Here is a 19671-nt window from a genome sequence, read left to right on the forward strand (position 1 = left end):
GAGCAAAAAGACTAAAAGCTGTACCATCATGGTGGTATTGAAGCCCCTTGAAATAGACATGACTTTGAATATCTTCTGGATAGATCAAGATTCGGAAGATAATAATAAGGTGAGTTAATAATTTCAAATGAAAGTTTCAGTAGAAAAATCCTGAGAAGAGGCATGAATCCCTCCTTGTCCCTGTGGAACACTAGAGATGAAGGAATGCTTTGAGAGGTTTGAGATCTTTTTCTTTTTTTTTTTTTTTTTTTTTTTTTGGGCTGGTTTGCTGACAACTATAGGTCTTTTCAAAGAAATAGCACCTAGAAACAGTGGAGCTCCGCTAGGTTGGTAATTAATAAATCCATGGAGGCTCCTTAACTACTCAGCAAGTATGTTTCAGTACTTGTAGGAGCATGACTATCATTGGGATGACAGGCAGGTGGCATTCCTGTTACCAGCACTGTTGATGGTATTGATTTTTTACACCACTGGACACACTGAAGATGTTGAGCATAGCCTCTGTATGTGCTAATAAGTTCATGCTGAATTTTTTCCTAGCTTTGAACAGTAAAATTTCCTACTTTCTAGTAAGACTCATTCTATTTATGGGGAGGAATCTCTTTTTGTAATCCCGTGCAAGGCAGAATCCAATGTTAGGCCTGGCTTGATCTAGGGAACCTATAAGCAACTCGAATGCACAGAGTTACTATTGCTTTGTTTCCCACAGTTGTTTCACTCAACACAGTGCTATAATGGCCACATTCTGATGTTGCCTGGTAGTCTTAGATTTGAAGAGATGAGAGGAAATCTGTTCAGTACTTTAGCACCATGATATGATAGAGCATCTTCATATGTCTCAAGAAAACAAGTTGGTCAGATGCTTATGTTGCCTTTTGTGGCCAACAACTGCTAATGGGATTTCTCCACTGAGGACAACATAGCTTGCGGATGAAACTCTTTAGAGATCACTTGCAGTAGTTGGTTGTTGGTGACAGATGTCTCCTGTTTCCTTGATTGGTGTTGAGGACTGGAGAATGAAAAGTTACCCATGAAGATGCTGTATCTGTTGGAAGCTTGTCCACTGGTTCTTCAGTGAGGAAGGGGGTGATAGGTGATTACCTCTTGCTTTTTTCTACTTCTTGCAGGAAGGATGCCTCTGAGAATCTGCAATGTAGAGTTCATGTGAGCAGGCTGCAGTGCTGTGTAACTCATTCACTGTTCTAGGATATCAGTCTTTTCGCACTCAAGTTCTTTGTATCTTGAAGTCCTCCAAGGCTGCTGCCTACCATAGCCATACTGCAGCTGTGACATTCTTGGACAGAGAGAAGATGACCACATCATACAAACATGAATAAGATTTTGAGGGGAATTAAAAGCAGTTTCATTAGGGATAGCTGGTAGGCAACAGCACTTTGATTTTGTTGCTGCAGGGAGTTAGAAAGAACTGAAGGATTGTTTCAGATGGTTGGCCACTTTTATCTTGACTGGGTGTAGAGGCCACAAATAGGACAACTGCAAGCCAACAGCACTGCTATTCTGGGGATTTTTATTTGACTCATGGTGGTCACTTACAAGCAGAGACAGGATCTGCAAGGACATGAGCTTCAAGGAGAACAAGAATTTACTAGGCTACATGAGAAGGAGAGATTTAGAATTTATCAGTGCCACGGAGATGTAATTAAAGACAAGCCACTAGACTTCTTCTTGTGTTTGTAGTGTCAAAAGGCTGAAGCAACTCAGGAGGCTGAGTAACACAACTCTTTGTGGAGAGAGAGAAAAAGTTAGGGTTTCCAAACAAGCTGGCTGCTGGCAGTACACCGTGGAGTTACCACAACCCCCCCAGAGTCATCTGTCTGCCACTGCTGTGTGTGGTTTTATTAACAAACACTCTAGAGATAATCTACCTGGCCACCAAAGTCTGTGAAGTTATTATAAGGCCAGGCAGAAATGTGTCTGGTATTTCTCTGACAAGGAATACTATTGGACTGCAGATGGCATAATTCTCAATTCCCACAACCTTACAGTGAAACCAAATTATTAGCTGGGAAAAAAAATAAAAAAAGCAAGGCAAGCTGTTCAAATGCTGCACTCTTCCATTAAGTGTGCATTTCTTTGAGAATTTCTGGGAATATTTTGAATAAAACTAGACAGAATTATTTTCTTTGCTACAAAAATATTTTCTGTTAGAAGAATGCTGATGCTGAAATTGAAATGTTCTGTAGAAACATGTCAATTTTGAAAAAAAAAACACATTTCAGAAATGTTAGTAAGACTGCAACTCACATTTTATCCCCGCACATTTCAATTTGAGTTTTCATTTCAATTAGAAATGTTATATAACTATGAAAATAATCAATCCTGGACTGAAGTGTTTTTACTTTACTGAAACAAATGTTTTGATTTTCCCCATCTACTTCTGCTAGAACGTTCTTTTACTGGAAATCATGTAATTTTCCATTTGTATTCTATTTTAAAATTGAAAAGCATATTGGAATTACAAGATTTTGTGAAACAAAGGAAAAAAATCAAGCCTCCTCATAGCTCTAATTTGGGTGAAGCAACAGAGGGTTTTTGTTTAATTTTCATATGTCGAGCTTTGTATTTAACATCTATTGGTAAAGGGCACCATCTTACAGGAAAACAGGGAATCATCATGTATGACACTGCCTTTGCTGGGGCAAATGGTGAACACCTTGCAGATTTCCCTGGGAAAAGCAATGTAACAGGCTTCAGACAGCTCTGCAGAAGAGACTAAGATCTCTTGCACTAGGGGATTAAATTTTTCTTTGGTATAATGTGGGGGATTAGGAAAAATATGACACCTGCAATGAAGGTTATCGTTACATTTCTGCTGGCACTAAACCATGTGGGTCAACACTCATACAGGGCTAGCTCATGCAAATGCAACTACATATTATAGTTTCCACAAAACCTCAGATCCTGGGGAAGATATTAGCATCTCCAAGTGAACAAAAGCCTATTCCAAAAATAGTTAATAAGTTCAAGGTAACTTTTACCGCAAGCGAGTCTTGCAGCTATTGTGTGTGTGTGTTGTTTTTTTTTTTTCCCTTCATTTCCTATGTATTCTAAGATTTTGAAATTCTAGAGCTTGCTTTTCTAATTAGCTTCAAATATGCAAATCATACCAATTTGAATAGCTTATTAATTAATTTCATATATATATATCCATGAAATTGTGAGACAGTAATCTTATGGTTTCAAGTGCTTAAGGTAAATATAAGGGAAGTCAATTGCATTAATTTGGTTATGCAAATTGCCTTAGATTGACAATTACTGGACCGTTAATGAAAGAGTCCCTTTTTATACAGCTGAAAGCCCTATTTTTTTCATGACTTTCAGAGGAAAAGCAGAACAATTGGTAAAGTATGCCTATGCAAATTATTCTTAATTTTCAGGATGTTTTAATAATCCTTCTCATTAGCTCTGGGTAAATGATGAGTTCAAGTCTTATGGTAATTAGGCCTAGGGGGTTGTTCCTGAGAAACAAGTAGATATTAAACGCTATCAGAGATGCAGTGCTCATCTCCAGGCACAAGGACTGGTCTGACTCGGAGAGGCAGGTGCGGCTTGCCTGTGTATTATTATTTGCATTTTGTGGGACGGGGAGTCAAAGAAAGGCCTAGAACATACAGATAATGAAGGCTCTGAAGATAGTGAGCCATGAGAATAAATGTTGAAAGGCCAGCTGTGTGCAGGGTTTCTACGGATGCCAGTGAGGCTGCCCCAGCCCAAAGCAGACTGAAGGGATGACCTTGGGAGCAGACCAGACCACTGAGCAAGATGGAGACTGCAAGTGTGAAAACACCGAGTTCACAGGTCTCCAGCTTTCCTGTGCTCCATTACCATCAATGCCAATGGTTTCCTCATTGCTGTTTCTAAGTAGTCCAGTGGGTCTCACTATCTTTCCTATGGCAAAACTAACATGGCTTTTAAACACCAAATTCATCACTCTGATGGAAAGGACAGTCTTCTTTTCCTCCACCCCTTTAGGAAGATTTATGTTCTCTCTTACATGGATCCTTTTTCTCTTTCTTTTTTCTTTTTCATTGTCTGGGAGAGAGGAAGGAAAATCTGTGATGCTGGTATTCCAAACGGAGCACAGCCTGGTTCTGGTTTTGGCTCATTCCTAAGGACAGTTCATTTTATCTCCAGGTTCTCCCATCCCAAACACCCAGATAAATCCATCACCTCATCTTATTTGTAGCAGTGCTATGAAAGCACTGCTGCTCTGGGGGACTGCAAGTAGAGTGAGGACTTCTGATGTGGCTCGTCTGCCAAGGGTCTGGTAAGACCATGCCACTGATTTTGATCTTGAACTGAAAAATAAAAGACTGTTCAAAGCATTTGTATCAGTCTTAGTTACTTTAAAGAGATGCTGTTGTGTACTGTAAAAGATGTGGCCTTTTCCATTCCTCATACGCCTTGCCTTGGAGAGGGTAATAGCAGCAGAGTTCTTCTCTGAGATGAATTTCCTGAGGAGCTTTCCTTGTCTCCAACACCTTGCAATACTCCACAGCACTGAAAACAAGCGTATCATCTACTGGCTGCATATTCCTTGGGGAATGATGATCTGATGAATTAAGCAAATTCCTAGAAGCAAGTCCATCTTCTGTCACAGCTGTGCTTGTCTTCTGTGCACTCAGCATTTGAGCCACTTCTTCTACTGCTCTTTGTTAATTATTTATTTATTAGCTGATAGGATTGCATGGTGTGGGAAGAGGATTAGGAAGAAGAAATGATGAAGAACAGATTGAAACTTGATGCTCTCTGCATAATGGTGTCACGGGGGTTTCTCTGAGCAACCTCAACTGCATATGTGAGAAAGGAGGAGACCTTCATGGTCTCCATCTGTGAAAAGGTTTGCTGGAAGCTCAGTATGAAGGGTTGTTTTACTGAGGTGTGCTTGGCAGGAATGCATGAATCCAGTCAGCTGCATCTTTACAACTCCTGTGCAACCGATGGAAAATTACACTAGTGGTGTTAAGGCCAGAAGCAGACCTGTGGTTTGCAGCAAAATCTCCAGTTCCTTCAAATGGTAACATTTCCATGCACTAACAGAGACAGATGTAGACTAGACCACGCGTAGGTTTTCCTGAGGAGAAAGGCAGACAGTGTACCAGCTCCAAGACTCTGCATTGTTGCCGGGATCCTTCCTTTGGCAAGCCCAAAGGCTCTCAGGCAGGGTGAAGATGAAAGACCAAGTTATGCTCTGATGAAGGTGCTGAAAGAAACTGCACATCCCATTGACACCAGGAGAAAACCCAATTAACCTTTGTTCAAATGCAACAGGACTGTGCACTGCAAGAGCCAGTGGATACAGGTGAAAGGGCAGCCTCTTTTACATCTGAGTAATGAATCTCTGCTCAAGGGATGCTGGCCAGAGACACCAGCAGCCCAAAGAGAGAGTTTGTTATGGACAATTTTCATCTGAGATTTGTAGCAGTTAGTATTTAATTCACAGGCTGCGCCTTTTCATTGCCTTTTCAATTAGAAAGTTATTTAATGTTGATGCAGAACATGCAATTTCCTAGAAATGTGGTGCTTTCAGAGGCATACTAGATCTCTGTATGTTAATGTGTGGTACAATAGAGCCTGTGAACCATTCTGGGATTGGAAATGCCAATAACAGGCATTATCAGAGCATTTTATAGGTGGTCATATGGAGATTGAAGCTAGCTGTTACAAAACTACTGAGAAACATTTTTTGTTCTGCACCTCTTTCCAAGAATAGATGATTATTGATTTTATGAATTTGTCGGTTAAAAAAAATAGTAGGGATGGTTTGGATGAAATGCAATGCTCACTGTATGTGATTTACTATGTTCAAGTCTGATCAAACAGATGAGACTCAAAATCCCAAGCTCCAAATATCAATTTGTTTCAGTGTCTTTGTATTAACAAGTGCTTCTTTATTGCTGAGGCATCTTTGCTGTCATGTCTGTTCAGCTTAGGAAAAGAAAACACTTGAACTGGCTGTGGGTGAAGCAGATTTTCTCCTAGTCACTCAGACAAGGCTCAGCAGATAGCACCGATGACTGGCATCTCCCAGGTTAAAAATGGATTTTGAGACAAAAGACTGGGATGGGACCAGCTGGGATGTCCCACTGCTCTGCGACATGGTCAGGTTTACTAGTAAGTAGAGCCAGACAGACATTTTTGGCTATCAGTCTCCTGACCATAAGCAGCAACCCAACATAAACAGCGAGGTCATCTGGATGCAGCTGGGAATGGGTCCCATTTAGCAGATGTCTAGGAAGATATATAAAGCAGAAGTCATTTTGTTGGAATGTTGTGCCAGACAGTCCCCATGAAGAACAGACCAGTGAGGGAAGGTAAGAGCACAGCTATTTTAAAAACCGTTGTCTAGTGAGAAATAAAAAAAACAACACCACCCTTATGTTTGTCTGGTTGGTACATATGAGCGTGCAAGGAGGGGTGTGGGAGCTAAAAGGGTGTTATATTGTCTACATTAGAAAGAGTAAAACTAGTTTAGGTATGTTTACCCTCGATTACAAATCTGGCTGGGAGGTCACATTCTCTTGCCTACCAGCCAAAAAACACAGTGACAGCTTTATATAATGGGAACCTCAAAAATTCCTGTTGATCTGGGCATTTGGGTGTGCAGAATGGTACCCATCACCATGCTGAACTGCTGCCGCGTGCCTGGCACAAAAACTCTCACAAGGGGCAACAGCCTCTCCTCTGGACTGATGGTATCTTGGCTGAAGAAAAACAGGGAAAATCACTGATACTGTAGGCAGAAGGGAACTAATTCCTGCCTTAATGAAAACTAATCACAGTGCTCCTGAGAATGGGAAATGTGATCTCTGCTACCCAACATTTTACCTAAATCTGGGGAAAGCAGCGGGTTAAAAGATTAAGGAACACATAAACACATAAAGAGCTTGTTTTTTTTTTTTTTTTTTTTTTTTTTTTTTTTTTTTTTTTTCCTTCTCCCGTCACCTTCGTTGCTTTCATTGCAACTGGCAGTGCAATCTGGAACCAGTTAGCAGATCTCTAGCTATGCATAATAGTAAGAGATAGTGCACGCAATGAGGTCTTGGAGAACTGATGTTAAAAGCTCTTGTAAATTGGATGAAAACCAGAAGCTTTTACAGCAAAACTGAATGAGTAAGATACAGGGGATTGTGCAGCCTTTAGTACTGCAATCTGCATATGCAGATCAGCAATGCTGGAAAATTCCTTGGGTGTTCTAAGCAAAGTAGCTTTTAGAAGAAGGAGAATAAAATGCCAGAAAGCATCTTTCACTGCTTCAAGAAATTGCCTTAGATGAGAAAACTAGCTGGATCTGAACTCAGCCAAGCACCTTTTTGAACATCTAGCTTATGGTGCTTATGACATGAGTATACTAAGAGATGATCTAAGGAGTCAGAGATTTTCTGTGGTTTCATAGAAAGATACAATCTCTATGAGAGTTCAGGCAAAGTTAAAAGAAACTTCTTATATGCAAAAGGAATGATTTATCCTGGCTAGCAAACCAATGGAAAATATAATGAGTTTGGGGTAGTTCTAATGTTATTTACTTTTTTTTTTTTTTCTTCTGAGCATTTTAACTAGCTTTGTAGAAAAGCATATTGGCATTAAAAGGAAAATGAAATATAAGCATATCATATTGCAAATGCTGATACCAGAATATTGTAGTTTCTTTTTTTTTTTTTTTTAAAAGTGATGTGATAGAAAAATTACAAGAAAAGATAAATATTTGTCAGAAAATCTGGATATATCTTTTTAAAGAGCTCTTTACACTTAAATACATCTGCCACACACTTACGTCACCATTGAGCCAACAGAGGACAAGGCCTCTAGTACTTTGTGTTCCACCATTCGCTCTTATCGCTATTGTAACACTAACTTGCAGTCAAATATGAAATCAGGACTCCTTCCCTGAAAGCTTTAAAACCCACAAATGTTTTGGGTATGTGAAAGCCTGCAGTAATTAAAGGCATGACCCAGTCCCCAGTGCAGCCAATGAGACATGGTGCCCCACCGTTTTAAGGTGAACATTTTCACTCAGAAAGATTCCAGACAGGATTGTGCATCAGGCCTTACAACTATAGGGCTATCTAACTTTCCTTTTACTGCTTTTACATTTAGGTTACAAGGATTTGTCCTCCCATGTTGTGTATCTTCTGTTTCTCATATTTTAATTAACTAGCTTGTGTGTGGTTATATTTACATAGCAAGGCAAAATTAATTTTATCCTACTCTTATAAGCAGCATTAAAATATGTCCTGATTATTCCATCCACCTGGAATAATGTTTAAAGCAAGTATAACTAGAAGTTTTGTGGAAATCACAGTATTGAGGTATTTCCTTAAAACTGGGTCATAAGGAGAGTCTTTCAAAGCGGGAACTACATGCTTTATTCTTGCTGTGCATTGCTAAGATTGGTAGTCACTAGTAACAGCTTGAATACTCAGGTAAACTGAGGAAGGAGCCATTGGCATTCACTACTCCCTTTTCTGCAAAAAACACACATTTTAATCTTTTTGCCCATATTTCATATTGTTGTTTTTTTTTTTTTTTTTTTTTTTTTTTTTTTTTTTTTAAACAGGAGTTACACAGTTACCAAAAGCAGTCTTTTGAAGGGGCAAATCATATTATAAACTCTGGAAATGCACTCAGAAAACCAACATTTTTTAATACAAAGGAAAAAAAAAAGGCCCCATCTTCATGAAAAAATACATAAATAAAAACAAAATAACCTTGTTCAAACATGGTTGTGGTCAGACAGTCTCACGATGCTTCTTTCTCACCAACACAGGGTGAAAAACAGGCACTGGAATTGTTGGCTAGACATGGAAGGTGGTCAAATTTTAATTGACGTAAGTGTAATTTAGGGAAGAGCTGAGGGCACCTTTCCTGATGCTCACCAGAGGCAAAACAAAGCACTGTGCACCAGCATTTGCCACTGCTACAGCTCACAACCATGCTTAAACCTGGCTTCCTTCACAGAGAAGCTGGGGCCACGGTGGTGCATTACCTGCATTACTCTAGTGATAAAGAACACCACCAGACATTAAAAAAGGCAAACCCGATCCCCCCACCCCCAATCCATTCCATCAGTAGTTTTCCCCAAAAGAAAACAGGTCATATATACATACATATACACGCACACAGGGATAGCTCAGGACTACATACAACTTCTAGGATGGCAGCAGTAAGGGTATGACAACATGGATGTCAAAAGAAGCCGCTGTGCTTCTCCAGCCCTTTGCTACATAATTTGGAGGCCTCTGCTACCCAGATGGCATTTGGGAAAGAGGGAGGGAAGGAGAGAGGGAAGGTGATCTTTTCTGCCTTTTCCAAAAGGCAAATGAACTTGCAGGTTCTTGAAACTATTTTGTGTCTGGTGGCAGCTGACGGCCAAAATCTGAGCAGCAAAGGGCGTGGAAGCCAAGAGAACCAGACAGGCAGAGACAGAAAGACAGACAGACAGACGCAGCGACAGAGATGAATGCCAGTCCCAACTGAGGTGCAGGCTAGATGTATGTCGTCCTTCCACCGATCCTTGCTCCCATTGCGGGGTGTGTGTGTGTACAGGACCGTGTCACTGGGGCTGCCTGCTCCAGGCCTTGCGCAGGCCGAACGCCCTGCGGCAGTTCTGCCTGGATAAGGACTGCAGGGTTAGAGCCACTGGTTCTCTGCCTTCAGACACATTGATTGAGGGTGAAAATGAACTCATGAGGTTTAGTGTGGCTGGAGACGAGGGAGAGGAAAGCAAGGGAGAAAAGGAAGAAAGGAGGGGGGCGGGTTAAAAGGGAAGAGTGCAGGAGAAGGTGATAAGGAGACTTAAATATAGGCTGTCAGATATTCCAAAGAATGGGAGCAGGAGCCCATGACAAATCATATGAAGCCTCTTGACACCAAAAGCAGGATGACTGTAAGGAAAGGCCTCATGCGTCTGGTTTAAGCCAGAGCTATTTTACTTCAGAAATAAAAGAGACTAACGGGAAAATCAATGTACAGGTCTCCAAGTATCCTTGGGATCTGAACACCCTTCCTGGCCTTACTTCACCAGTAGTCAGGAATCAACAAAACTGCAGCCCTCGGATGACTTCCTACCAGCAATTTGGAAACTTTTTCAGAAATGCGATATATAAAGTATTCAGCCCTCATGAACCTGATGCACAAACCACTAGGCCTGGGCACAACAGACCTGACCAGCATTTTCCAAGGGAAGGAATACAGCAAGAAAGGTTTTGGACCTCTCTAACCTTCTTCATAGGGCTGCAATTTCCTGAAACCTCTAGGTACTAAATCTCCCAGATGCCACCATGGATCAGATCACACACAACATAGTACCTTCGTGTTTTCTCCTCCTAAAACCTCATTAAAAAACAACCAACCAACCAAACAAACAAACAAAACAAACAAACAACAACAACAACAAAAAAAAAACAAAAACAAAAACAAAAAAACTATTTCTATTGACCCTGGGACCTGACACAATGCTCTCCAGAAAACATGTACTGCTTCAACAGGAGGGCAATGTACCCAGGGAAATACTCCATTATTTCACACAAGCCACAAGTCAGCAATTCCCTATCCCTGGTAGTGCTAATCTTGTACCCGTGCTCACCCCTGGCTCTTGTCACATCTGCTGTATCACACTGGGTACCTGTCATGCATACTTCTTCCTCTGTACATCCTCCAGCATCCACAGACACACTCAAAACACATGAGTACTTTTATGGCCACTGAGTAGCACAGGTGGGATGTATACCAGTCCGATGTTTTGCCTCAGTCATCCTCATACATTCCCAGACATACACAGCTGACATACACAGAGGTACCCATACATGCAGACACACTCAGAAGCACTGGCAGAACCCCTCAGCAGCAGGCTCACAGGTAGGCACAATCCCTCCCTCCCCAACATCCTTTCAAGACAGACAGACAGAATCAAACACACGACATCCCCACAGTCACTGGTATCCACGCTGGTGCTCTGGAGACACACATGCTCCCACCCAACCATGCCTCTGTAACTCACACATCTGCACAGGAGCTGCCTGCTGCAGACTCAGCTGGCCACAGGAACCCATCCAACTCAGCAGGCACCTCTATGAGCATTGCTTTGGTGGCAAACAAAGATTCAGCCACAGCGAGTCTTTGGTCTGACACTGGCAGGAGAAAGGATGAAGGAAAAAGGACCCTATTGACCAGAAAGGTGTTGGCTCCTCTCCCAGCTGAGAGGAAGGACACTGCATTAGCAGCTTTCTCAGTGGCTCAGGGTCTGGTCATTTTTCTCCCATCGCTTCGGGCACTGTAGTGCAGAGCACAAATCAAACTTGATTCCCCCTCTGACACAGCACAACAAATTGGAATGAGAAACTTTCTTTGCCTGGAGGAGGGGACAGCAGGCTGTCAGTCAGCTTCACAGCACTGAACTCTGGGCTGTGTCTGCTGATGTGGAAAGGGAGGAAATGCAAGCCTGTGCTTGGGGCTACTTCTGGGATGATATATTCCAAATTTGCTGTCTTTTATTCAACTCCTGTAACATTTTCACTCCTATTATTGTTATAATAGATAGTAATCATTTTTTATCATCATAATGTTTTCCTCTGAGGAACTTAAAGTGTTTTGGAAACACTAATGGCAATCTTTTCTTAACTGAGGGAATAATAACAATCTCCAATTTACTGATAGGGAGACTGAGGCATAGGGATCTAGGCAGAGCCCAAGGAACGCAACCCACAGACCCACAGGCTCTACCTCCCAGGCCCCATATATTACATCATCTTTAAATTTATTACCTAAACATCATGCTTGGTCTTAGCACTTAGAGAGAGTTGAAGCATGGTAATGTGCCTTTTTTCTTTTTTTTTTTTTTTTTTTTTTTTTTTCAATAGCAGATTAACACCTTCTCCTTAATTTACAGAAAATTCTCAGAACTCTTCATTTTGTGGCTAGGAAGTTAGATGCACAGTGCTTACTGAGAAGCAAAGTTCTGAAAATGTAATTGTGGAGCAAGATTGAAAATAAAGCAATTTACAAGTGACTTTGGCAGAAACTGCATCACTCACTGAAATTTTCATATCTGCCAGATCTTAACCTGTGCTTTGCACATTATCAGTGGTGTGAGATGCATCTCTGTGTGTCTGTGGGGCTGGCTGGAGGGACCTGGGAGGTGTTTCCAAGTTGCTGTAACCAAGTGGGCCTAATGTGATGCAATTGGACTTACCATTCAGGTGTTAAAAGTGAGGGCTCCCCAAAGGACTGAGAAGTGCTGAATTCAACCTGGGGACCTGCCTGATCAGTACATGCCTTCTCACTCTGTGTAAATGCACAGCCATGCTAACAAACATATGCTGAGTTTGACATGCAAGTCTACACTGACCCACAGGCATGCAGATGAGCATGCCTGCATACAGAAGACTTTCAGATATAAACACCCACCCATGAACAAATCAGACTTGCACATTAGGACAGCCACAATGGCTCAGAAAACATGTTCATACACTCAGTTATATACAAAACAACTCATGTGTTTCCACCAGCAACCGTTCACAACACATATACATGTGCTTGCATACACACACTCTTTCACATACAAATATGTTCATGTCTGTACACTCTCCTATTGATTTGTAGCCCATACACAGGCATTCAGACACATTCAGGAACATGTACTACAACCAACAGAGTACATACACAAAGACCCACACATGCACACTCACATATATCTTAATGAAGGTTTTGGTCTGGGAAATTCCTTTTCAAGAAACAGAAATAATTGTCAAAAGGAATAAAGAGGAACTGCAAAATAGATGCAAACGCATACCTACACACACACTGCAGTGCCTGTCAGTCAGGGTTCCCATCACAACTACAGCTATGGCAGCTCAGCACCAGCTGGCCATGCTTTCTCTCAGTGCAGATGTCTGATGAACCTCATAGAGATTCTTGTCAGACTAACCTGTGCCAGGTGTCTCTGTCTTTGCTGACTGACCTCAAAGAAAGCTGTCCCTTAGCTCCAAGAGCAGCACCTTCCAGAACACTAGCACAAACCTCTGTCAGCTTCTAATGCATTGGGCAGAACATCTTACCTGCACCTGACCAGGCTAAACATCTCCAATTAGTGGAGTTTGTTGGCATTTTTTTTTTTCCAGACTCCAGGTCTACTGGAACAAGACAAGACAGTGTACAGAAACACAGTGCAGGGTTTGCTCAAACCCACAAACAGCAAGAAAGCAACAAGCTCCTGAGGAGAAGGGGAGAAGTGTATCTGATAAACTGCCTCACACTGCTTGGGAAGATGACAACTGTCCATCCAAGATGGGCTGCTACTTCCAAAGCCCATCTGCCACAGATGTAACATATCAAGTGCTGCTAGCAGGAAGGGAATCTGACAGGACAAACCAACATACAATACATTCTCTTATTCAATAAGGGTTATAAGTGCAAAGGGTTTTCAAAACATTTCAGAACAAACTCCATCCATAGCTGCTGCTTATTTATCAGTGCATCAAAAGATTGTGCAACTTTTTTAGTAACAAACGTTAGAAACTAGTAGCAAAGGATTTGCCTAGATAAAAAGAGAAGATTTAAACATGCCAGGTAACAAAAAGACGTGTGCAGAAATCTGTAAAAACTGTATAGAAGGAAAGGATTCTTTAGAGGAAACACAGGGACCATTATGAAATTCTGTTCATAAACCCTATTAAAAGACTCAGGGCCTCTCCTGCTGCCTCCTCAGCTAAGACAGGCATTGGGAGTTTAGACAGAGGCACACCCTCATTCTTCCCAGACATCCGTAACCAGACACCGGATTCTGGGCTTTGGTTGACATGAACTTGAATTTAGACAGGGAATGGAAAAGAGAGGGAGTCTTGCCCGTGGAAATTAAACACACTAGTATGGATAGCCCTGGAGACTGAAGATCTGAACATAGCACAATTAGCAGCAATGCGACCTTCTTGACAAAATGCCAAGCATGAGTGTGACTTATCTTGCTTAACTTTAATGTCTGAGAGCTGGGCGTCTAGACAAACCTAACAAACCTAGACAATCTCGAGTCACTGGATGGGCACCTCCAGAAAGCAATTCATTTCCCCTGTCATAGGTGGAGAGGAATCAGTTGGCCTGGGAAGGTGTTTCTCTCCACAAACTGCAGAAGGAAGCCTGGGTGACAGTCATCCTCTCAGATGACCGAATTTTAACGGAATGTATATCAGAGTGATTTAAACCATGATATAGGAAGTTCTTTAATTTATACAAAATAACTGTGAATTTCTTCAAAAGAATCTATTAGATTTTCCTGCCATCGGGTTGCCAAGAGAAGTTGTGGATGCCCCATCCCTGGAGGTGTTCAAGGCCAGGCTGGTTGGGGCCTTGGCCAACCTGATCTAGTGGGTGGCATCCCTGCCTACAGTAAAGAGCTTGGAGTCAGATGATCTTTAAGGTCCCTTCCAACCCAAGCCAATTTACGATTCTATGATAGGCCCCCATTAATTTGGAAAAATGAAAGTATTCTCTCCTTTCTACTTGGAAGTCTTTTCTATGGACTCAAATACAAGGAGACTTGGGGAAAATCTTGCTGATGTTTAGTGTAATTCATCTCCTATTAGCTATAGTTATTTCCTCACCTACCATGCACAGTTCTGCCTGTGTGGATGACAACTGAGCATTTCCACAGTCTGAAGGCTACTAGCAGGTTCCCTGTTTTGTTTTCTTGTTCCAAGTGTGGCATAAAAAGACTTTTATGCTATTCTATTAAATCAACAACTTAGACCTGCTGATCATTGTAATTTCCCTCTACAAACTTGGCCCAATCCTAATCTCTCTCTAGTAAAAGGGTAACCAATACTGTTTCCAACATTCTGGGTGAAATTAGAACAGAAAGTAGGACACTTAAGAGATGCAAAAAAAAAAAGTATTAAAAAAAAATAAATGTTACAGTTAGAAACTATCTTCTATTCTCTCAAAAGACAAGAAAAATCTGTCAAATTAAATATTTAATTCATTCAATATTTCATTTAATTTCTTTAAGAGTTTAAAAAACAAAACAAAACAAAACAAAACAAAAAACCAAGGAAGTTGAACAGAAGTTAAAATAGAACCAAAATATGAAAACATTTTGTTTGAGAAGATCAAAGCAAGGCATTTTGACTTTTCCAAATTGTTGTCTACATTTTCTCCTAAAGACAGCACTGAGTGAAAACTGCTGTCACTTTTCTGCTTGTGATGGATTGCCTCTACAGTACACAACAATTCCAAGCTGGAATATTTATTCAACACTAACATCATTCTGCAAATTGATGATTGATTTGCTCTTCATTAACATCTTTAGAGCAATTTTCTTTCGATCTTGCTACTTTCCTGTCTTTACTAAGCTGGATTTTGTAAAATATTTTTGCCTGTGCTCATAATGTCAGCAGGTCCTTTCTAGTCTTTCTTTTGGGAATCTTTGTACGTCCTGCCTGTCCTTTGTCTATTTATTCAGTAATTCTATACCCATCCACCTCCAAAGAAAGAGGAAAAAGCTTGCCTGATGTGATTTATTCCCTTGAACACCAGCTGTTCATTTCAGTCTCCATGGCTCATTCAATCCTTCACCTGTCTGCTGAGATGGGCACCTCTGGGGCCAATCAGTGTCAGTTGTTCTGGTGGAGTTTGTGAGATGGAGCAAACCAAACTGGGCTGAAACTCTGCTACTTTGTTTTTCTTTGGGCTTTCTGTTCTGTTTTTAATTATTTTTTTCCAAATTAGAAACTAAACATTATGAGCAGGATCCTCTAAACAGAGGTGATTTGGTCTATATTTCTTTTGGAGGAAGCCTGGGTGAGGAGGCACCAGGAGGATTGTTGGTTTGGTTCCCGCAGTTCCACCTCGAAAGAACTGACCTTTAGATCTCTATGGGGTGGAGAGTATTGAACTGCCATGGGAAGCAAAGCATAACACTGGGTAGACCAAAGTGCTGGCCTGGGACTTTTCTGGAAGCTTCCCATGGCAAAAATAGCTTTTTCACTTACGCTCCACATTTCCCATCACTTTTCCTGCTATACAGTTTAATTCATGCCAGGCGGATTATGAAGGGAAGAGAATGATGCAACAGTCAAAAAGTCCTTTAAGTCGTTCCAAAAATTAAAAGAGAATAAAAACAAAACAAAACTAAATAAAAAGAGAGAGCTTCAAAACTAAACAGAAAACCTCTGAAAACAAACTCAAAAGAAAGGAGGAAGGGGGAGGAAAAATAAAGAACCCGGGAAAGACAAATGAATGTTAGAGCAGGCACGATCATGGACAGACGCCAGCTACTTACGTTCACCTCGGTGATTGCTATATCAACAATGCTACCCACAACAATCAAGGCGTCAAATGTATTCCATGCATCACAGAAATAGTGCTGCATGTGGCAGAGAAGCCAAGGAAACAGAAAGAGAGAGAAAGGAAGAGAGAGAAAGAATGAGAGAGAAAGAGAGAGAGGGAGAGAGAGAAAGGGAGAGGGAGAAAAGAGGGAAAAAAAGGAAAAAGTAAAATAAATTAAAATAAAAAACAAAACAAAACAAAACAAAGCATGAAAGAGGGAGAGAAGAGGAAAAAAATAAGAAAAGAAAGAGGTTATGTGGGCATATTAAATAGTCTCTTACCACTCTACAGTATTGGTTGCTCAAACCTCTGTAACGTTTCACATGATGGAGGGTATCAACAAAAGCCTGGTTAGTCAGAAAGTTACTCTCAAGCATGTCTACCTTTTGGAGGGAAAAAAAGCACACACACCCCAAACTCTGTGCGCTTTCACCAGTCACAGCCTTGGGGCTAGCTATGACAAGTGAAAAAGAAGGAGGCGTTTCCCCCCCTCCTTTTTTTTTCCCTGGGAGAAGGAGAAGGACGACGGCAAGTTCAATAAAAGCATGACTAGAGGGAAAAAAAATCAGAAAAAAAAAGAGAAAGAAAGAAAGAAAGAGAGAAGGAACAGCAGAGGAGGAGGAGGTGGTGGTATCCTGGGGAGGGTAGAGTAATACTCACATTAGTTTCACTGAGAATGACGTCTATAATGCTGCCAATTACGATGAGGAAGTCAAAAACATTCCAAGGATCACTAAAGTAACCCTACATAAGGAAGGGGCAGGCAGGATGGGGATTAAAAAGGAATGTTAGACAGACAAAAACAGTTCAAAATTACCATTAGAATTACTGCCCTGATACCTCAAGGGGTTTTCCTCTTAAGTCTATTTGCTGCTTCTTAAGCTGTAGCCCAGTCCTGGCATCCCTGACTTGTGTGAGCAGCCCCTATCCAACCAACGTGATCCCAGGCCAGGTACCCCTCTACTCTGATTCTGAGATGGGGGAAAAGGGGAAGTCATGTAGATCACTTTGAGCGTGGCTCCTCTCAGGAGTAGGGGTTGCAGGTCCAGATTCTCCAGACATCTCTGATTCCTAGCAACATAGCTCCCTTCCACATCTTGTTCAGATTTGGCTGAGGGAAGAGGGCAGGGATGGTGTCATACTGTTTTCTCAAAAAAAGACTCCCCTTCTGCCAGGGTGAATATGAATTCACCAGTCTGCATTCCAGATACACTGCCCTGTGCTGGTGCTGAGAACAGGCAGGTGCTGTGGCACAACAGAGCAGAGGACACAATCAAGCCGGGGAAGTGCTATTGAAATCTTACAGGTTGTCACCTTTATCTTTACCCAGCCACACGAAATATTACGACAGCCATTAGCTTAATGGTTTACTAATGGTCTTCTATTACTAATGCATTTTTTTGTCATAAAACTACAGAGCAGGACTGGTATTTGTGTTACTCTGAAAGCACATCTGCACCACAAAATGAAAGTGTGAATGTAGCCCGTGATGGTGCATACCGCTAGGAAAGGGTAAGGATGTGAGCAAAGTCGGTTTTAACATGTGCTCTGAGTGAGACCCGTTGCTCACTCACTCTAAAAACAGTGCCACAGCATCACTGTGACATTAGCTGTATAGGATGAGCTATGGCAGGTCTGCTAGCACATGCTAAACTCATACCTTCACATTACTGTGCAAAATTACTTTGAGGGCTACCTCAAACATCTCATCGTCCTAAGCTAATCAGCACTGCTTGTCTTCCCCAGCCTGCATGATTTTTGGCTGGATGATTCATAAGGATGCAGGACCTTTTGAGGAAAGGTCCTGTTCAGCCTAGAAGGTGAGTTTCTATACATAAACTTCCTGTCCAGCTTAATGTCATGAGCAAAGAAAATGTGTCTTAGCCCACTGAACACCTGTGCCAAGCTCTCCCCTTGTTCTGCAATCCTAAAAGGAGGTAAGAATACAAAATCCTCTGTGCTCCTTTTGTGTTTTGGTTTTGTGAGCACGGGCTACTCTGACCTCTCTGTTTCCCAGCTGCAGCATGTCTCCAGTGAGACTGAACCCAAGTTGCACTGCTCCTGCTATTCTTAGCCAGAGAGTCAGGTCATGGGTAAAGTGCGAGTCTGTGTTCCCAGGCAGTGTGTAGAAAGCAAAAAGGAGAAAAGAAAAAGAATCCCAGTACTGGCACTGCATAAGCCAGGCTTGGGAACCTTAAAATACTCCAGGCTCAACCATTACACGGAGCAGGCACTGGCAAAAAGTGTCTTTCTAAACTCTGAAACACTGCAAACCAGGATGCTCTGAGACTCACAGTTATTTGAGTGGGGCTGAGAATTAAAAAAAAAAAAAAAAAAGGCAGAGAAAGCCACTGCCCATGTGATTCCACAGCAGTAAAGGGAGCTGACAGAAAGGACTTTGAAGTCTTCTCAATACCAGGAAAAAAAAAATCTTTAGCCTGCAATCTGAAATCGGCAAGTCTTAGCAGATCTACACTGGGAGGAATAATCATCCCATGACTACTCATTACTACACAATTAGCTACAACAGGGAAGAAGGAAACAGGAGCAAAAGCAAATTCAGAGAATATTATTATTCAGCGTCCAGCCTAGAAAATACACAACAAATATTAGAATGAATTCAGCAGTGATGTCCAGCATCGTTAGCAACCAGATGGACCTGGAATAAAACTGTAATTAGACTTCACCAAGAGGAAGGGGAGGGAGAGAACAGCAGATTAAATTGTAGAGGCAAACGCATTTTGAATAAATAAGGGACAGACACAGATCATACAGAGTTGCAAAAAGTGCCTTTGCAGCCTGATGCGACCTTGGCAGAGAAGACACTCGGAGGATCAAAGAGAATGGAGTAGAAAACAGACCCAATCCTCCTGCCCCATTCGTGTGCACATTCCTGCTGAAGGCAATGGCACGGCTTACATGCTAAATTAATACAGGCATTGAATAGCATGGCTATCTCCCTTTCCTTCTCAAATTGAACAGTTTGGGAACTACTAAGGATTTCCCAAACTACTCCAAAAAAATAGAGTTTGCTTTTGGGCAGCTGCAAGGGTGGGGATCCAAGACACGTTGGTCATGCGTTTCCCATGAAAATGATGACTCTACTTTAAAATTTGTGGTGATGGATACGTGGTTATTTTTACTATTTTTATAATAATTGGCATCATACTGTAAAAAATATTTTGGGGGTAACCAAATTCATGGTTTCTTTTTACGGAGAAACTTTGGACATAAAGCCCAACAGCCATTGCTGCTGTTAAACCAGCATTTGCTGCTGGTGCAAAACCCAGGCAACAAGCAGCAGAGAATCCTGTCCTCAGATGACCAATGCAA

At 41.5% G+C, this 19671-nt stretch overlaps 1 protein-coding gene across 17 annotated transcripts in view; it reads right to left on the reverse strand.

The window, feature by feature from the left end:
- Positions 1-19671, reverse strand: part of CACNA1C (calcium voltage-gated channel subunit alpha1 C) — a 481405-nt gene that overhangs the window by 38020 nt on the left and 423714 nt on the right. For all 17 annotated transcript variants that reach the window (XM_082784794.1, XM_082784789.1, XM_082784786.1 and 14 more), the window contains exon 30: positions 16292-16375. In XM_082784794.1, coding sequence (XP_082640920.1) covers positions 16292-16375 — 84 coding nt within the window. The remainder of the gene's footprint in view (positions 1-16291; positions 16376-19671) is intronic.

This window comes from Aythya marila (assembly GCF_965140915.1).
Source record: "Aythya marila genome assembly, chromosome: 1".
Lineage (NCBI taxonomy): Eukaryota > Metazoa > Chordata > Aves > Anseriformes > Anatidae > Aythya > Aythya marila.